The sequence below is a fragment of the Mesoplodon densirostris genome, chromosome 16 (assembly GCF_025265405.1).
Source record: "Mesoplodon densirostris isolate mMesDen1 chromosome 16, mMesDen1 primary haplotype, whole genome shotgun sequence".
Classification (NCBI taxonomy): domain Eukaryota; kingdom Metazoa; phylum Chordata; class Mammalia; order Artiodactyla; family Ziphiidae; genus Mesoplodon; species Mesoplodon densirostris.
In genome coordinates, this window is record NC_082676.1 from 88410710 (window position 1) to 88431572 (window position 20863).

Sequence of the window (20863 nt, forward strand, 5' to 3'; positions counted from 1 at the left end):
TTTATTTATTTTGTGGTACGCAGGCCTCTCACTGTTGTGGCCTCTCCCGTTGCGGAGCACAGGCTCCGGATGCGCAGGCTCAGCGGCCACGGCTCATGGGCCCAGCCGCTCCACGGCATGTGGGATCTTTCCGGACCGGGGCACGAACCCACGTCCCCTGTATCGGCAGGCGGACTCTCAACCACTGTGCCACCAGGGAAGCCCTGAATTTCTGTAATGATTAGTGATGTTGACCATCTTTTCACATACTCATTGGCGATTTGTATATCATCTCTTTGCAGAAATGTCTATTCAAATCCTTCGCCTATTTTTTAAAATCAGGTTGTTTGATTTTTGCTGTTGTTGAGTTGTAGGTGTTCTCTATGTATTCTGGTTGTTACCCCCTTATCAGATATATGACTGCAAATGTTTTCTCCCATTCCGTGCAGTTTTCACTATGTTGACAGTTTCCTTTGCTGTGCAGAAAAGTTTGATGTAGTCCTATTTGTTGATTTTTGTTTCTCTCACCTGTGCTTTTTGGTGTGAGAAGCTCTCTGCATCGGACGTTTGCGGAGTGTGGCTCAGGATCCTCGCTCTTTCCCCCCTGCCTCCATGAGGGAGCCTGTTAGTAACCAGATGCTTCATTAGCTGGCACATTAGATGTTTCCAAAATACCGTTCCTTCCTGTTTTTTTTTTTTTTTTTTTTCCTTTTCTGATCTCTGGAACACCTTGATATTCAGAGCAGCCCTTTGCTGCCTGCTCTCTCTTAAGACCCTCTGGGGAGAACATTTTGGCCCTACCAGGGGGCTTTGGGTGCCAGCTCTTCCTGGGGAGAGGGGTCAGGCCCAGGGCCAGCCATATGAAAATCCAGCTGTTGGAGGCGGGCAGGGTGGGTGAGTACCAGGGTGGTCTGGAGGTGGGAGGGAGAGTGGGGCAGAGCAGCTTGAAGCCCAAGGGGTTTGGGGGGCCTGGCTGTGGGCCCAGCTGCCCCAGCACCCCCCCACCCAGGAGCTGCAAGCCTGACTCTTTCAAAACGCCAGCTGGTCAAGCAGCCTCATCCCCACTCCTGCTGGGACCCAGAAACTCAGACAGCTGGCCTTGGCCCCACCTCGGGCCCTGGCACTCCCCAGACCCCAAGCAAAGGGGTGCTGGGACTTCAAAGAGGTCTGGGGACAGGGACAGACAGGGAGACGGATGCTCTGGGTGGGGCAGGCACAGCCCTAGGGGGTGTGGCCTTCTCTGCGGTGCCTGAGCGTGGTTCAGGCTAAATGCCAAAGGGTGAAAGGTGGAGGGGGAGGCGGGAGGCGACCTGCGCATTCCACAGATGCACCTTGTCCCCCTGGTGGCTGGTGCTTACCCCACACACCACTGGGGGCTCCAGGTAGTTGGCTGGCTGGATCAGAGGTCCTGGGTTGGTGACCACAATAGTGGGGAGGTCATGGACGTAAGTGGTCCCCATTCCCGAGGCGAGACCTGATTTTTAATTTTCATAAATTCTTTACCAGGTATCATTTGTGCATGAGCAGAAGAGTGCACACATCCTAAGTGCACGGCTCCATCTTTTTAAACAAAATAAACTCATCTGAGGAACCAGCACCAGGTCAGGAAACTCGGCCAGCACCCAGAAGCCCCTCCTGATGATTTCGTTCAGAAATGTGTGCATTAATCTGTAAGACTTCCCACACCACCACATGGGGAGAGAACTTGACGAAGCAGAGACATGGGGGAGACCATGGTGACTAGAGTTCTCGGGACGTAGAATTGCATGGAGAGAAAACTCCAGAAGTTTTCAGAGTCCTCCTTGAGTACTCAGGAGATTGGTACAAGTGAGAAAACTACCCAAGACAAGGAAAAGAATAACTTAGTCAAGAATGGAGCCTGTTTTTACCAGCCAGGCTGGAACATCTCAGAATTCATAGCACTGGGGAGAGTACTAGAGGTCTAGCCTCAAGAGGGGAAAATATTACCAACAAGGTAAATTTTACAATGTCTGGCATCCAACAAAAAACTAGCAGTCACGCAAAGAAGAAGGAAAGTATGACTCATAATGAGGAGGAAAAAAGCAGTGAATTGAAAATGACACAGAACTAATATGGGTGTTAGAATTAGCAGACAGACATTAAGATAGTTATTTGCACTTTATTCCATCTGCACAAAACGTTAATAGAGCCATAGAAGATAAAGACCTAAATTGAACTTTTAGAAATGAAAAACTACAATATTTGAGATGAGAAATTATATGGAGAAAGTTTTTAAAAGGCAGATTAGATATTATAGAAGAAAAGATTAGTGCATTTGAAGACATATCAATAGAACCTATCAAAAATTAAATACATAGAGGAAAATATTTAAATGAACAAAACAACTGAGCTTTGGGACAACGTACATGAGACCCAACATGTGTGTCATTGGAATCCCTAAAGGAGAAGAGAGAGCAGAAAGAGGACAGAAAAAATATTTGAAGAAATAATGGCTGAAAAACTCCAAGCTTGATGAAAAATATAAATCCATAGATCCAAGATGCTCAGTGAGTCATAAGCACCAGAAACATAAGGAAAACCACACGAAAGCATGCTACAAATTGCTCAAAACTAGTGCTATATGGAAAATCTTAAAAGCAGCCAGAGGAAAAAAGTTTCCTTGTGCACAGAGAAACAAATGTGACAGAAGATACTGATTTGAACCAGTGAAGCTGGAAGACAGGAGAAGCAGCTTTAAATTATTGATATAAAATACCTGAAAGCCTTGAATTCTATACCCAGTGAAAAAAAATCTTTTTTTTTCTTTTAAAAGGCAAAACAGGGCTTCCCTGGTGGCACAGTGGTTAAGAATCCACCTGCCAATGCAGGGTACATGGGTTCTATCCCTGGTCCGGGAAGATCCCACATGTTGCGGAGCAGCTAAGCCCGTGCACCACAACTACTGAGCGTGCGCTCTAGAGCCCGTGAGCAACAACTACTGAGCCCACATGCCTAGAGCCCTTGCTCTGCAACAAGAGAAGCCACCACAATGAGAAGCCCGTGCACCGCAACGAAGGGTAGCCCCCGCTCTCAACAGCTAGAGAAAGCCCACACGCAGCAACGAAGACCCAACGCAGCAAAAAAAAAAAAAAAAAAAAAAAGCAAAAATAAAGACGATTCAGACATACAAAAGCTGAAAGAACTGATCTCACTAGACTTGTACTTTAAGAAATGCAAAGGAAAGACTTTCAGGCAGAAGGAAACTGGCATCAGATATAAATATGGATCTACACAAAAGAAAAGGATCAGAAATGGTAAACACAGGGGTAAATCCATAAGATTGATTGTTATTCAAATCTCCTTAAAAGTGACTGAGTTTGGGGTGTGGCAGTGTGAAGAGTATAGCAAAACCTTTTTCCCAAACAAACATCTATTAAACTGGTCGAGATTAGCAAAGACAATCATTCAAAGTTTCTGGAGATGGACCAAAGGGCTGACAGACAATTGGGAGACATTTACTCAGGAAAATCTACAGAACTTGGCAAGGAGAGTGCAGCTGTGAGAGCCGAGCTGTGGGGTGCCGTGCCTTGTGTGGCAGGAGAGCTACGCCAGGGGCCTGGCAGCTAACTGGGAGCACAGGCCTCTAGCTCTGCAAGACAGAGGGGTCACTCTGTGTGGGCTCAGCATATCCCACTCCCAGCAAGCTCCACAGAAGAGCCCTACCAAGCAGGTGGTGGTGCCTGGCCTCCCACTCCAGCTGTTGCTCTGCAGGGAAGATCCAGGCAGAGAGGCTGGTGGAGAGTGCAGTACTTCCCCTCCCATGAACTCTGTTCACCAGGAGGACTATCCCGGTGGGCTCAGATGTCAAGTGTCAGTTCCCAACATTCTGGTGTGGAAGGGTTGCTCTGGATGCATTAAGATACAAGTGAACGCTGGCACATCCCATCTTGCTGGGCTCTGAGTGGTCAGCAATCTGGGCTGGGTGCTGGAGGCACCTGTTACTACCCCTGCCCTCCCCGTAGCTCCGATTCCATGGTGAGGGTCTGGGTGGGGCAGCTGGTGAAGAGCGAGTTCCTCCATCCCCACCTCCTGCTCCGAAGCACGGAACTTCTGCCCAGGGGAAGGTCAGAACAAGCTTCAAACACTGCCAACAACTTTCCCTTGCCAAAGGGCCTGACCTTATTTGGATTGGGCTACAGAGCAATTTATGCTCCAGGGCATCACTGAAAACAATAGAGCAATCAGCTAGCCACAGATTGGTGTGATACTAACAGAGGCAGGCAAGCCAGAAATTTAATGGGGAGATTATGGAAAAACACAGACAGAGACAGCCTGGCTAAAACTTGGGTCATCCGTGGTGGTCTGTTAGGCTGTGTGCAAGCCGAAACTGCACCCTCTGAGGAGTGACAGAGAGGGGACTGCCTTGCAGGGGGCCCATATATTGTACTTAGCAGACGAAGACATTAAAGAAACTACCACAAATATGTTCAAAGAAGTAAAGGAAACCATGCTGAAAGACTTAAAGGAAGGCATGATGATAATGACTCACAAAATAGAGACTATAAGAAAAGACAGAAATTATAAAAAGAATCAAATGGAAACCTCAGGTTGAAAGTATAATAACCAAAACGAATGATCCACTAGAGAGGCTCAACGGTAGATCTGAGCTGGAGGAAGAAAGACTCAATGAACTTGAAGATAGATCAATACAGATTATGTAACCTGAATAAAAGAAAGAAAAAACAATGAAGAAAATGAACAGAGCCAAGGAGAAATGTGGGACACCATTCAGCAAACAACATATGCATAATGGGAGTACTAGAAGGAGAGAAGAGAAATACTTGAAGAAATAATGGCTGAAAACTTCCCAAATCTGATGAATAACAATAAGGACCCAAGAAGGATAAATACAAAGACATCCACAGCCAGACATATTGTAGTCAAAATGTTGAATTCCTGAAAGCAGCCAGAGAAAAGTAATTCATTATGTACAAGACAACCCCAATAAAATCAGAAACAATGGAAGTCAGAAGGCAGTGGGATGATATATTCAAAGTGCTGAAAGGAAAACACCGTTAACCAAGAATCCTATATCCAGCAAAACGATTTCTGTAAAATGGAGGTAAAATAAAGATATTCCTAGGTAAACAAACAGACAAACAAAAATAACAAGCAAATTTATGGTAGCAAACCTGTCTTACAAGAAATGCTCACGTTTGTGTTTCAGGCTGCAGGGCAGCAACATCTTATAGTAAATCCAAATCCGCCCAGAACACAGAGAGCGCCGGTGAACGCAGTCATAAAACACAGTGTGATTACATGTGGGTTCTCCTTCCTTCTCTTAAGTGATCTAAAAAAGCAACTGCACAAAGCAATATGTATAAAATTTTACTGTAGGACCTATAGCTTACAGAAATGTCATGTATTTGACAATGAAAACACAAAGGAGGAGGGTGAAATGAACCTATATGATGCTGGAGGGTGACTTGAATCCTCAGGATGAAATGAAGGGGAGGAACGTGGTAAATAAAGGCAGACACTTAAATGATTATTACAAGCATTGCTGGGTAGAGGTGCACCAATAATGAATAACAAGGGGGAGGAGGGGAGGAAATTTCTGTATCTTACTGGAAACGAGTTGTGTAAATCTGAAGTAGATTCTGAAAAATCAAGTTGTATACGGTTAGCCCTCAAGTAACCACTAAAAAAGCTTTAAAAATGTAGATAGAGACATAGTTAAAAATAATCAAAGGAATTGAAATGATACACTAGAAACTGTCCACTAAATACAAATAGAGAGCCAGAGGCACAAAATAGTAGTGAGACCCATGGAAAGCACAATGTGAAATGTCAGGGGTGAATCCAATGGTATCCATAATAACATTAAATGTGGATGGATTAAGCAATCCAATCAAATTCAGAGATTGTCAGACTGGACTTAAAAAATAAGACTGAACTATGCATTGTCTACAGGAGACGCACTTCAGATTCAAAGACACAAACAAGTTGCAAGTGAAAGGATGGACAAAGACGTGCAGAGCAAACAGCTGCCTCGAGAAAGCTGGGGCTGTTGTGAATATCACACAACATAGACAAGCAAAGCCTGAAATAGTTACTATCTGGCCTTTATAGAAAAAGTTGGCCGACCCCTGCCTCACATGCCTGCATTACGAAAGAAGAAAGGACTTAAGACAGTGACCTCAGTTTCCATATTAAAAACTAGAAAAGGGGACTTCCCTGGTGGTCCAGTGGTTGAGACTTCGCCTTCCAATGCAGAGGGTGTGGATTTGACCTCTGGTTGGGGAGCTAAGATCCCACATGCCTTGTGACCAAAAGACCAAAACATAAAAAAACAGAAGCAATGCTGTAACAAATTCATTAAAGACTTTAAAAATGGTCCACATCAAAAAAAAAAAAATCTTCAAAACTAGAAAAGACCAAATTGAACATAAAAATGCAAAAAGAAAGAGCATAATAAAGTTACAGTGAAATGAATGAAATGGAAAACAGAACAAGTAACAGAGAAAATAAAAGACACCACAGAATGGTTCTTTGAGAAGATTAATAACATTGATGAGCATCTAGATGGATCAGAAGAAAAAAAAAGAAGATACAGATGAACAATATCTGGAACAAGAGAGGTGACGTCACCACAGAGTCTACAGACGTTAGAAGGATAATAGGGAGTCATGTGAACAGCTTTTCTGTTTTCTGGCCACGTGGCTTTTGCTGCATCTTCCCCAGCCAGGGACTGAACCTGGACCACGGCAGTGAAAGCCTGGGACCCTAACCACTAGGCAGCCAGGGAAGTTCTAATGTGAACAGCTTTATCCCAGTGAACTCAACAACTTAGGTGAAAAGGACAAGTTCTTTGAAGGACACAAACTACCAAATCTCACTCAGGAAGAAACAGATCTAAATAGCTCTGTATCTATTAAAGACCTTAAACCATCAGTTAAAAAGCTTCGTAAATTCATGTGAAATTGGAAAGGACCTACAACAGCTCAAACAACTTCAAACAGGAAGAACAAAGCTGGAGATCTGACATCTTATGATTTCAATACTTATTATAAAGCTATAGTAATCAAGACAGTGGGATTTGGTGCCCAGACAGGCACACAGATGAATGGAACAGAGCGGGGGTCCAGAAACAGACCCACACACGTGGACAACGGATCATCAACGTGGGTGCAGAGGCAGTACCACTGGGAAGGGACAGTGTGTTTAAACAATGGATCTGGAGCAACTGGATATTTATCAGTCTTTATTTATGTCTATATCCATCTATCTCTCTATCTACCTATCTATCTTCCATCTATCAATCGTCTATCATTTATCTATCTATAGAACTTTGATCTATACATTACAGCACATACAAAAATTAACTCAAAATAGGATGTAGACCTAAATGCAAAGCTAAAAACTTCTGGAAGAACACATAGAAGAAGAAGTTTTGTGGCCTTGAGTTAGGCAAAGATTTTTTAGATATGACCCCAAAATCACAATCCATAAAAAGAAAAAGTTGATACATTGACTTTATCTAAAGTAAAAACCTCTGCTCTTCAAAAGACACTGTTAAGAGAATGAAAAGACAAGTCATAGACTGGAACAAAATCTTTGACCTCTTGTACCTGATAAAGGACTTGTATTCAGGATATGTAAATTCTCTCAAAACTCAATAATAAAAATACAAACCACCCAAATAAAAAGAAAAGAAGATATATAAAAATAAGATCCACAGATGGCAAAGAAATACATAAAAAGATGCTCCACATCATTGGTTCTTGGGAAAGAAAAGTGAAGTCTACGTGAGATTTACTGCACATTTATTAGGACGGTTAAGATTAAAAAGACTGACCACACCAAGTACTGGTGAGGATGAGGAGAAACTGGGTCTTGCAGACATCGTGGGTGGGAATACTTTATTTTTTTATTTTAATTTTTTTTTAGAGACTTTATTTTCCGTCAACCTATTTCCATTTTAAGAGTTTGTGGAAGAACAGCTTAAGACTGCTCGGTGGCGGTTCCTACCCGCTCAGTGGCCTGAGCAGCAGGGAACCGCTGAACAGGCACGGGGGGCACCTGCACGCCTTTGGACCAGTCCGCCACCTCTGGCTGAGCAGCAGGGAACTCTGGAGCTGGAACAGTCCATTCACCCTGAAATTCCTCCTTGGTCACAGCCTTCTCAGCTGCTGCCTGCTCTTTCTTTTCAATCTCTTCAGGATTTCTGTAGATGTAGAGGTCAGGCATGACCTCCTATGGGTGTACACGGGAGATGGTGCCACGCATGCGCAGAACTTCCCGGGCAAGCATCCACCACATCAGGCCCACTGAGTGAGCTCCCTTTCTAGGATCTTACATCAGGATACGTCAAGTTAGTCTGAAAACAGAATGGCCAGGTAATGCCTGAGAGGTCCAAGAGTAAGAAATAATGGAGAAAAGCAGAAGAAAACACAAGCCATTTAAAAAATGTTTTCCTCTCTCCTTAAAGCTTTCATACATTAAAATCATACATTTGTAGCAAGTATTATTATCAGACTCCACTCACTGGGCCAGAGACCCTTGTGGTGTTAGCGAAAAACTTGCCTCTCACATAGCACGCTACCTACACTTGTGAGTTCATCGGCCAGTTGCCTCAACTCCAAGCTCTAACAATGTGCAGGGGAATACTTAAAAAAAACACTTTGTAGGGACTTCCCTGGTGGTGCAGTGGTTAAGAATCCACCTGCCAGTGCAGGGGACACGGGTTTGAGCCCGGGTCCGGGAAGATCCCACATGCTGCGGAGCAACTAAGCCTGTGCGCCACAGCTACTGAGCCTGTGCGCCTAGAGCCCGTGCTCTGCAACAAGAGAAGCCACCACAATGAGAAACCTGGGAACCGCAACGAAGAGTAGCCCCCGCTCGCCGCAACTAGAGAAAAGCCCGTGCGCAGCAACAAAGACCCAAGGCAGCCAAAAATAAAAATAAATTAATAAATTAATAAATAATTAAACAAACAAACAAACAAACAAAACACTTTGTAAAACGGTCTGGAAGTTTTAGAAACTTGAACATATACCTGCCATGTGGGCCAGCTGTTCCATGCCTAGGGACTCACCAAGAAAAGTGACCATAAGCTCCTGCAAAGACTTGTACCCAAGTGCTCACAGTGCCTTGGTTGTGACGGTCCAGAATTGGACGGAGCCTGAATATCCATCAATGGGCGAACAGATCAACATGTTACAGTATGTTCAGTGATGGAAGAGTGCTCAGCAACAAAAAAGAATGGGGATGTACTGCACGATGAATCTCAGAATGATCAGAGTGAAAGGGGACAGATGGAAGAGCGTTCACATCACATGATTCTGCTTGTACAAACTCTAGGAAACACAGACTAACATTAACACGGGGTGATGGGCATGTCCACTAGTTTATTGTGGGGATAGTTTCACAGGTATGTTTATGTACAAATAATATACATACACAATATGTCACTTATCAGTTTTACACTTTAAATATGTGTAGTTTATTGTATGAAAATGATAAGTCAATAAAGTTGTTTTTTAAAAAGCGAATTAATACTTAAAACTCATTGCTTCCTAATTATTTGACATTTTGCTATCACGTATGCCATGGGTATGCTATGGGCAGGTAGTAAATATTTAGGCTTTCGGGCTGTATGATTGACATGGCTGTGTTGCTGTCAAACTTTATTTGATAAAATCGGTGTAAGTCTGTGGCCTCGGGCTGAAGTTTGCAAGCCCCTGTCCTGAGCTGGAGGACACGTAACCCCAGCATCCTGGGTGGGGTGGGAGCCACTGGCGTCTCCTCCCAGCCCTGATCTAGGGGTCGCTCAGAGCTGGACCTCAGCCCTGCCGGGGCCAGGAGCGTTCATACCTTGGAGACCAGACATCACAGGTCTCGGCACCTCTGTGCACGCAGATTGTGGGTGTCGATCAGCAGGGAGTCGGGGAAGAGGTTGTGTGATGGGTGGATGGGCCTGGCCGAGCAGAGTGGCCACAGGGTCAAGCACTGGTGAGGAACATGGGACCAGGGCCTAGCTGGGCTATGGGGGATTTTGTCCCCAAGGCCCCTGGCCACACCAGGCCTTGGGACACCCATGGCTTTGGCCTTACTTTCTCTTTCCCTCGGGTGTGTGTCCCGAGCCACCACGTGGCATCCTGGGCTCGTGCCCTGCCCCCGTCCACAGAGGCCGCCTTAGAGGCCAAGGGACTTGGGAGCGGGGCCTGGGTTTGAGTCCTTCCCCCTCCTCTTGCCAGTGTGGCCCCGAGCAGCGACCAACAGTCTGAGCCTCGATTTCCTCCCCGTCACCTGGAAGGTGAGTTCTGTGACCTGGAATGACTCAGGCAGACGGAGGGGCTTGGTTGGCCCACCAGCCCCTGTGGAGGTTGACACTGAGCTCAGGATGTCGTATTTGGGGCGCCAGCCTTCCGGGCTCATTAGGGGCATCTGCTTACAAACGCCCACGTGGGCTAACACCCCTCCTGCCCCCGCCCCTGGAATGAAGGTGGGGCGTTGGGGGCTCCCAGACACCAAGCCAAGGGGTCCAGGCTGCAGAAGTGCTGGGAAGGGAAGGCGCCCCGAGGCAAACAGGTGGGGAGGCGAGGGCCGGCCCCTCCCTGTCGTTACCCAGCTCTCCCTCTGGGGGCTTGGGGCCCCTCCAGGTGCAAGGCCACCTCCCGCCTGGCACTGGAGAGCGCTCAGCTTTGCAGGAAGAAGTGGCCCTGAGAGGTGAGTCAGAGCCCTGGCAGGCCTGCCAGCTCCGCAGGGAGGCCTGGGCTCTGCCAGGTGCAGCCCTGAGGTGGCCCCAGGACCCGGGGCCACAGGCCGAGAGGGCGCTGGGTGCGGGGCGGGCTGCATGGCCCCCAGGTGCCTGGCCCTCTATCCGGGCCCCCGGCGGGGATGTGCCCTCAAACACACACACAGTCCACCGCAGTGAGCACACACCCGGGCTTCCTGTGAGGAGAATCTGTCCTTACTTGCGGTGGCAGCTGGAAGCCGCCCGTGGTCTCTGGCCGAGCCCCGAGCCACCCCTTGGCCTGCCCCTCTCAGGAGCGCCATGTGTGGGGCCGGGCGCGACCCCACCCTAGGGACAGGCCACCCCTCGATGGACCAGACCTGGCCGTCGGGAGCCCCACATGCTCCCTTCGGAGTTGGGGGGCACGCGGAGCCCCGCTCTGGCCCGCTGTTCCCCAGGACCCCCAACTCTGAGTGCCCCTGCTGGGCCCCCCTCAGCAGGGCCGTTGCCTCGGCAGGCTCTCCCCATTGCTGGATGCTCATCGGCACCAGCCCCTGACCTCCTTGCTGCACGACTGGCAGTGGTTCCTCACTGTCCACAAATAAAATGCACCCTCAGAGCTGACATCCGGGCCCTGCTGGTCCCAAGCTGGCTGTCCGGCACTGCCGTCGGACCTCCCGAACTCCAGGCCCTGAGCTGCCAGCAGGTTCCTGCTTACCGGCGTACTTTGTTGTCTCCATGTGGTCCCCTCCTCCAGGAAGCCCTCCAGAGACCCTCCGTGGAAGTTGACCTGGCTCTCACACTGAGGGCCCTCAAGGCCCCCTGCCCTTACTGCCTCGCAGGACGGATGTCTCCCGCTGAGTCCCGATTCAGTGCTGGCCCCAGCCCACGGTGGAGGGTGAGGAGTGTGGGTGCAGCCATGTGACTCAGCGCCAGCCGCAGCCCCCGGGAGCAGTGGCGGCCGGGCCTCCACAGCACTTTCTCTCTGCCAGCTGGGACAGGCGCTCAGACCTTGGCCTTGCCACAGGATTCTATCTTTAACTCCTGGACAGCCAATTCCTCTCTATTTTGAGAGAAAAAAAATTCCACTCTGAAGTCTGGTTCAAAAAGTCCTTGCCCAGTTAGGCCAGTTCCCTAGAGAAATCGCTGGCCTTTGCCATGGTCCTGAAGAGGGGGGGATGGGGAGGAGGGAGGGAGGGTGGGGGAGGGTGAGGGGGAAGATGGGGGATGAGGAGCGGGGAGGGGAGGGGGAAGGCCGGAGGGGGACCTCAGCCAGAACAGGAGCAGCTGTGAGGGCCAGCTGCTGGGCCAACAGCAGGAGGTGAGGACCCCTACCTGGGCTGGCCCTCCCCCTGCCCCCTGCTCCAGCCACACGAAACTTCCATGATCACACCTTGGTTTTGACTGTTTTCACTGCACACTGGGCGTGCTCGTGTCTGGCTCCCATTACTCACTGTAAAGTTTATGACTTTCGTCCACGTTCCACTGTCACTTCTCTGTGACTCTGCCATACAAAACGGCCACGAGGCACTCACCCGTCCTGGACGTCTCTGGTGTGATGGGTACATGTCTGGACACGTATGTGGTGCACACCTGCGCATGTGTCTGTGGGAACTAATCTCCCTTCTGGAGACCCCACCAGCGTCCCTCCCACCGACAGGGCGGGAGAGTACCCGCTGCTCCACGTCTGCGCCAACGTTTGTCACTGTCTGTTTTCATTTTAGCCGTTCTGGTGGGTGCAAAATTGTCTCATTGTGGTTTCCGAGAGATTTTTAAAAATTAAGAGACAATTATTTTTAGAGCTGCTTCAAGTTTACAGAAAACTGAGCAGAACGTACAGAGGGTCCCCATACACACCCCCACCACACACATGCCTTCAGTCCCCTTGTCACAGCTGACGAACCAATATTGCAGCCTTATCATTAACTAAAGTTCGTGGTTTACAATAGGTTCACTCTTGGTGTCTTATATTCTTAGCGTTTTGACAAATGCAGTTATGGTTTTGTGCAGAGTAATTTCGCTACCCTGAGGAACCCCCTGTGCCCACCCATCTGCCCTTCCCTCCTCCTGAGCCCTTGGCAGCCTGCAGCCCCTCTACCATCTCTGTGGCCTTCCTTTCTCCAAGAGTCCTTTCAGGAATGCAGATCAGACCACTCACTCCCTGCTGCCCACCACCCACTCACCTGTGTGCCCGGCAATGTTTCCTGGGGGCCTGTTATTTATCACCAAGGTTACATGACAGCCAAGAAGATATGGTCCCTGCTCTCAGGAAACTCAGGAGCCAGGGGGAGAAGCAGCCACGAAACCCGCAGACAGGCAGGTGAACAACGCAGCCCCAGACTGTGTCGGTGCCAAGGACACGAGGGGAAACTGGGGACTCCTGCAGGGTGGGAGGAGCAGCACGGCGGGGGGACATGGCCTTCTGGGCAGAGAGGGCTGCACCTGCAAAGACCCCGAGGTGAACAGGACCTCGGCAGGTCCAAGGAGACAGCAAAGGTTGGCAGAGTGGCCCGTGTAGGGGTTCGAGAGGTGGGGCTCCAGGTGGGGCTGAGCAGAAGGCCTGGGCTGGAGCGTGGGTCTTCCCGGCCTGAAGCCAGGCACGTGCTTTCCTTCGGGGACCTTCTCCCTCCGCCCTCGCACGTCTGTCCTCCAGGACGGCTGGGCCCTGTCCGTCTGGGCTCTCACAGTGCACTGTGGTCAGGATGGCCCCTCCTGTGCAGGTGTTCAAGGGGTATCTGCCAGAGCACGAAGGAGGGACAGACCCAGGTGTGGGCGGTGACCACGGGCAGGGTCTCCGGGGAGCTGCTGGCAGAGAACCGCCGCGACTCCCCAACTCGGAAGCCAGCAGTCGAGTGAAGCGAACGCAGGCCTCAGCCCCAAGCCCAAGGGACAGACATGTCACCCTGGCACCGCTGCTGTGCGACAAACACCCCAAACCAGCGGCTCTGGCTCCCTTTCTGCAGCACAAAATCCTGCCAGGCTCCAGCCCTGCGGCGTGGCTCTTAGATGACTGTCTAGAGACGAGGGCCACGGGGGGCAGAGCTGCCCATCCGAGCCCTGGGACCCTCCGTTCCCTCCCAGCCGTGTGACCCGACAGCTGGGTGCGGAGTGCGGCGGACAGGCTGTCACCTCCTGGGTGACACGCATTCAAAGTGCCCATCCTGCAGCCAAGGGTCTTGAGAGAGGGAGGCCCTGGCGATGACAGTCTGTCTGCTTCTGACGTGCCTGCTGCTCGCCAAGATGGGGGCAGTGGGCGGGGCGGGGTGCACCTTGGAGGGAGGCTGGGGTCTCCTTGCGAGGTTGAGGGAGAGGATGGTCTCTGGAAAGCCTGGGCTGCAACGATGCCCTCTGCCTCCAGGCCTGAGGCTTTCTGAGCACCTGCTCCGGGCTCTGAGCCAGATACAAGGCCCTATGCTTTCTGGGTCCTCGTGCTCCAGGCTCGGGATGGGCCCCATTCAGGGCTGCAGGGCCCGACGGCCAGCTTCCTGCAGGACTCACGTGTGTCCCTGGAAGTCAGCGATGTGTCCCCCCGCCCCCTCCTCCCAGGCCTCTCCTCTGCCTCGGCTCTGGGCTCTGTGTCACGCAGACCCGCTGGCCTCCCTCCTGAGTCCTCCCCTCCCCATCTTGGGCGTTTGGCTCTTTGTAAGAGGGTGGGAGTGGGCAGGTGGGAGGGGATAAGCCCCAAGGCTCCTCTTTCGCCCTGAACTGACCCATACCCACGAGGTACTCAGAGCTGAGGCTGAGGGACATTTTCTCCCCACCCCGAAGCCCAGCAGTCCTGAGGCCTCAGGCCCCAGACGCCCACGGGAAAGGAAGTCAGTGGCTAAAAAGGCCATTTCAGGCCAGTGTGGCCTGGGCTGGAACTAGGAGGCCTTAATTACCGTCGGTATGAGATTTCCAGCACACCTGGAAGAAGTACTGTAAATGCTCTCTACCTAGCACCCGCTAGTGGGGTGTCTTGTGACACTGCTTCACATCTTATTCATCGTTAAGAAATGGGGCAGCCTATGAGGTGATTTCACTGCGCTTCCCCTGCTCAGAAGGGAACAGCCAGGCCGGGCCAGGGCCAGCCGGGCCGGAGGAAGACCACGGCCCTCTGACGTGGCTTCCCCGTCCTCGGTCTTCCCCCGAACGGCCAGACGCCCTGCACACCAGGAGCCCAGCCTGTCTGCCCCTCTGCTCCCTGGCTGGGGCCTCCCCCAAGACCTCAGGCCTGCTGGCCTCCGTCCCCATCACACGGCCTCTGTGCTCCCAGGAGGAGCTCCAGGTCAGGCTTGGCCACTGGGCTCCAGCATCAGGAGCGGAAACCAAATTAAGTTAAGAGAAGTGGATGGGCTTCCCTGGTGGCGCAGTGGTTGAGAGTCCGCTTGCCGATGCAGGGGACACGGGGTTCGTGCCCCGGTCCGGGAGGATCCCACATGCCGCGGAGCGGCTGGGCCCGTGAGCCATGGCCGCTGAGCCTGCGCGTCCGGAGCCTGTGCTCCGCAACGGGAGAGGCCACAACAGTGAGAGGCCCGCGTACCGCTAAAAAAAAAAAAAAAAAAAAAAAAGAGAAGTGGGAGAAACGGCCCAACTCTGCCCAGGGTCCAGGACAGTGGGAAACAGAGGCAACACGGAGCCGGGACTCCTCCTCAGGAGGTGTGGACCCAGACTGTGGGACCCCAGGCTGTGGGGCCCATGCTGTGGGACCCATGCCTCTCAGAGCCTCAGCTTCCTCTCCTGCAAACCAGGAGTGTTTTCTCTCCTGGGACATGGTTATGTTAAATGCTCCGGACGACACCTGAGCATAGTACATGCTCAAAAATGATGAATGCTTGTTTGTTTGTTTACGAATTATAAGTAAGTAATATTTCCGGCTGTGCAGGATCATCTCCAACCTTGAGAACAATCCCGTCTCATATCAAGCTGAAGAAATTCACCCTACTCCCAGTTCACCTTGGGTTTTTCTTATGGATGGGTATTGCATTTTGTCAAAGGCATTTTCTGCATCAATTGATATGCTGTTTCTTTTTTAGCTTGTTGATATGGTAAATTACATTTTCTGGTTTTTTAACATTGACTAGACTTGCAAACTTGGAATAGATCCCACTTGGTCTTGGTGTCTAATTCTTTTTATACATTGTTGGATTCAACTTGCTTTTGTTTTATGGAGGATTTTTGCACCCAAGTTCATGAGAGACATTGGTCTGTGGTGGTTTTTTGTGTTTGTGTTTATATTGTCTTTGTCTAGTTTTGGTATTAGGATAATGCCATCTTCATGGAATAGGCTGGGAAGTATTCCCTCTTCTTCTACGTTCTGGAAGAAATTGTGTAAAATTGTGTATAATCACTCCTTTAAATTTTTGGTAGAATTCTCTAGTGAAACCATTGGATCTGGGAGATTTCTTTTTGGGGGAAATTCTAAATTATCAATTCAATTTCTTCCATGATTATGGGACCATTCAAATGCTCTGTTTCATCTTGGTTGAGTTTTGACAGTTTGTGTTTTTTAAATAATTTTTTCCTTTTTTTCCTCACCTGCAGAACTTATTAGCATGGAGTTACTCATGGTGTCCCTTTACTGTCCTTTTAATGGTGCTGAATCTGGGGACAGAGCCGTTTGACCCTGACATGGATGGCTCCGGGTCTGGAATCCAGTCAGGCTGTGCCTGACCCAGAAAAGAGCCAATGCAAGGACACCCTGTCCAGGGGCCGCCTGTGGACCCATGACCAATACAACCAGGCCTCCACTGATGGCTGGACAATGGGAACAGGTCTTTGTCATGGGCTTGGACTCAGAAACTTGAAGAATTGCCAGTCCGTGAAGCTGATGTAAGGTAAGGGCCTCATTTTAGCCCGAGACACAAGGGAGCAGAAGCCACGGGGAAGCAGAGGCTGGGACCAAAGGAGAGACCAGAAGTAGAGAGAGAGGCAGGGGTCCTCAGGGAGGCCTGGAAAGTCCTAAGACCAGGGCGGCCTTCTAAGTGCTCCCAGAGGCCGACCTCCAGCTCCCCTTTCACTGTTTTCACATGTCCATGGGAGAGGGTCCCGGACAGCCAGTGAGTGCCAAGAGATCTTCACAAAGCTCCACGTGGGAGCATCCATGGGGAGCTGACCAGAGCCCGGCATGAGGGGGACACAAAAAGGAACAACGGTCAGGGGCCGGGGGGTAGGGCCAGACACTCAGGGGCCGGCCACTCACAGGGCATCCTTGGCCAGGCTGGAGGACACTGTCCTGACTCTGCCCACCCTCCCCACAATGGACCCTCTCCTGCAGCCAGGCCTGTCTGACCACAGCCTCATTTCTCCAGGGTGCCTGTGCTGGCCCTGGTATTGAGGGGGTAAAGGCTGTCTCTGCGGGGCTGCCTCCGGTTTCACTGCGTACCAGTGTCACCATTATCTGCAACAGAATATGCTGTGCTCAACCCCAGAGCTCCCTCTGCAAAGTCGGGTTCTGTTTGTCATGTAGCACCTCCTCTGGTGCCATGCACACAGATGGACGCATAGCAGGCACACAGGAAACACTGCTGAACTAATGACACTCTCCAGGTGTACCTGACTCTACATTTTCTGAAGTTCTGCTGCACCAACAAGTCATCCACCCATCCGTCCACCCACCCATCCAACCATCTATCCATCCATCCATCACCCATTCTTCCACCCATTCACATGTATCCAACAATCTATCCATCCACCCATCTATCCATCCACACAGCCCTCAGGGAGCACCTGTGTCCAGCATCTCTGATAAGGTGAGCCTTGTAACAAGCTATTGGCCCATGGCTCAGACAAGGACGCTGAGGCTCAGATTCAGGAAGGGACTCTGATCTCCAGCTGGATGAGCCTCCCACCCTTGCTGGGAGAGTTGGTGCCTCATGTCCTTTCATTGTCTGGTTGTTCCCTCGGGCCCAAGCCTCATGTCCCAGGCCCTCCAGCTGCAGACATATCCCTCCATCCCCACAGGCTGAGCACCAGGCTGGTCACAGGCAGATGTGAGGATGAAACCTAAGTCCCAGCTCCTGGACCCCTTCTCCCAGGGGCGCCCCACCCGACCTGCAGCGGAGATGGTGGAGACTGTCAAGGAGCCAGGACGTCGAGGGGGACGCTGAGAGGGGAGGCTGGCCGAGCTGCGGCGTGTCCCGGCCCGTGTGGTGCACGCCTGGCCGGGCAGCCGCCCTCCAACTGCAACAAGCCGCCGCCTGCCTGCAGCTTCCTTCCTTCCTCCTGGATTCCGCCTGAGCCGGCCGGTGTGGGGGACACCCCCCCAGCTCCCTCCCACCCACGCCCTCTCCTCCACTCATCTCCAGCCGGAGAAGAAGGAAAACCTCTTCCTGTGAAGCCGCCAGGCAGCAGCCAGGGCAGCCTCTGGCTGGGCTCCCGCCAGCAGCCCCTCAGCCCCCCACCCCGGGGCTTTCCAGAGCCACTGCACTCCCGCCCGGCCCTGCACTCCTCACATGTCTGCACACGGTCCCTCCCTGAGGCTGAGCGCCCTCGGTTCCCACGCCCGCTGTCCTCCCTCCTCTCCGCCTGGCGAGCTCCTCTTCATCCTCTGGGACCCTTTGAAATGCCACTGCCCCTGGGAAGACAACTGGACTCGAGTGAACAGGCAGGCTCTAGAGAAGGGGGGCTGTCAGAGGCGAACCCCGGAAAGGAGGGCGACAGGAGTCAGAATGATGACTGGGCAGCTGCCCCCCACTCCCTGTGGGGTCCCCAGGCCCCTCCAGGCCGGGCCCACCCAGAGTCCCAGGCCAGGAAGCCGCTTCTCACGCATCCGTCTGCATTTTCCCCACAGCCCCAGGAAGGATGTTTGTAGCACGGGCAAAAAGGCACCTGTGAACTTAGAGCGAACTTTCAGCTCTGGACTCGAGACAGCCCGTGTCTTCACAGGGTGCCTTTTTCCAGCTATAAATACTCCTCAGGAGTTGCCCGCCTGGTGCTTTCCTGAGCCTCCCTGCCTCCCCATGTCCTGCTCCTCTGTCTGTAAGATGGACCATCCTGCTGTCCCCTGCTGGTCATAGGCCAGGCAGCCGAGGTTCCTGTGGGCTTTGGGAGGTCCTGTCCCTCGAGAGCTGGGGACACTCCCACAGGCCCGGGTGTTCTGACTCCCTGAGCTCTGACCTTACTGCCCAAAGTGTTGGAACCACCACCTTGAAGGGAAATGGACCTTGGGTCTGGAAGCCGAGGGTCAGAGTGGGGTCTGAGGGCCCCCTGGGGTCACCCTGCTGGTCGGTGGCAGCAGGACGCACCAGACCAGCTGCTGGGCCATTCTGGTGTCCCCAGGGCCATTGGGTACCTTCTGTGGGCCAGCAGCCTGGCTGGTGTCAGTGCAGACACAGGTGGGCCCCTTCATGGGATTTCTGCATCGGGGGCCTCCTTGCAAATTCCATACATCCGAACTTTCTCCTCCATCTGGAGGGACCCAGGACCAGGCTGCTGTGGCCACGTGACAGCCCTGCAGAGGGTGGCTGGGCAAGTCAGGTGGCAGGGTCCACACACCTTTCCGTGTACCCACTCACCAGTGTGCGTCCCAGCTGGAGTGAGGCAGACACCAGCCGTCTCCCTAAACTTAGCAGCTCTGGTCAGCATGACAAATCCAGAGACCAGGCAGTAGCGTCACTGCACTTGGAAGAGGTGTGCCCACCTTCCTGTCCAGCCCACCCCCTGCGCCTGCTCCCATGGTCTCACGTCCAGGTGTCCTCGGCTGCAACGCTGAAAAACCCTCCCCTCCCCTTTCACGGGGTACCTGCTGGTGCCGTGCTGGTGGCCATCTGTCCTTTGGCCAACCTTCACATGGTGGGATCAGGGCTGAAGGAGTTGCCTGAACCCTAAATCCGGGTGATGTTTCCACATTTTTCTCTTCCAGCAGATCCTGAGGCCCCCGAGGGTGGGAACTGTGCCCCATTTCCACCTGTGGGTCCCAGCACCTGGCCCGGGCACCCCTGGAGGGATGCACGAAGGGTGGAAGGATGGAGGGGGCCATGGGGCTCTGCAAAGAGCATCCTCAGACACCCCATCGGGACTGCGGGGGGATGGGTGAAAATTCAGCAGAAATGGTGGTGGAGCCAGACTCGGAACAGGGGCCTTACTTTTCTCAGAGGAGAAGGGCTTATGGGGCAGCCCCTGGGCTGCTCCAGCCCTTAGGCAGCGTCCACCCTGCCCTGGGGCCCCGGAACCAGGCCCTTAAAGGAAAAAGAAGGAGCTTGTGGCCCTCAGACCCCAAGTGGGGGCGCTCTTGGGCCGTCCCCCTCGTTCCTGGAAGAGGCTTGTGCTGTTCACTCACTCATTCGTTCATGCCTCTGTTCCTGCATCCAGCATCTTTTCAAATAAGAGGCCTGACCCTTAAAACTTCAAAAAATACCAGTTGGAACTATTTTTCTGGAATTTTTTTTTTTTTTTTTTTGGTAAAGGATATTCACAATTCCTAGACTTGCGAACATGACCAGAGGTTGTGCTTTCTTAAGAACTGGTGGTAAAATGCACCCCAGCCCTTAAGACTCAGAGAGCTCGGCACAGACCAGGCGCCCCCAGGCGAAAGTGCCCCACGGCCGAGCTCCCGCAAGTCCTGACATGCCTGTCTTCTCCCGGTTTCCCCGGGCTGCCAGCAGCAGGTGGACCCCGGGGTTCTGCAGCCCCACCTCCGGGCTTGGTTGTCTTCAGCGTCGGAGAGCCATGTGGGGAAGCTGCGTCGTGGGGACCGAGGCCCTGAGGGTCTGGGGCCGGGATGCGGGCTGGAGTGTTTGTGGTGCCAAGTGCAGATCAAAGTTGAAGGGACGCAGGCAGGCCCGGCGGAGTCTCTGGTCCCCCCAGGAACGCCTGGCCGGCTGGTTGCAAAACACAAAGGCCTCAGGCGAGGCATGTGCTCTCTTGGGGGAAGGAGGCCAGGCCTCAGATGAAGGGACAGCGTTCTCGGGCCCCTGTCCTGCCACAAAACCGCTTGTCACACATGAAACAGCAGATTAGGAATTTCCTATTCTATTTTTACTGCAAAATTCGCACTGGCAAAGGGCGGTTGGCTTGGAAAGGCTTTTTCCCTTTTCAGCCGCTTGGCTGCACATGAAAGGGTGGTCGGGCTGGGTCCCTAAGTGGCACATTCACTGCCTTCACAGGCTCCTGGGATGCTGATAAGGGATCAAAAACTGCATTATCGTCTGTTTTTATTACTCTGGTTAACCATTAAAGAGCTGGTGGATGTGGGGGCCAGGGGGA

At 52.0% G+C, this 20863-nt stretch overlaps 1 protein-coding gene and 1 non-coding gene across 2 annotated transcripts; one reads left to right on the forward strand and one right to left on the reverse strand.

The window, feature by feature from the left end:
- Positions 1-8453: 8453 nt before the first annotated feature.
- LOC132477230 (small nucleolar RNA SNORA62/SNORA6 family) lies at positions 8454-8603 on the reverse strand. The gene has a single exon (XR_009530246.1). It is a non-coding gene; the product is annotated as a small nucleolar RNA SNORA62/SNORA6 family (small nucleolar RNA).
- A 5273-nt stretch (positions 8604-13876) lies between these two features.
- On the forward strand, positions 13877-18470 carry LOC132477026 (uncharacterized). Its single transcript, XM_060079277.1, has 4 exons — positions 13877-13927; positions 14116-14176; positions 14719-14945; positions 17829-18470. Exons 1-4 carry the CDS (start codon positions 13877-13879, stop codon positions 18468-18470), a joined length of 981 nt encoding a protein of 326 aa, XP_059935260.1.
- Positions 18471-20863: the final 2393 nt, after the last annotated feature.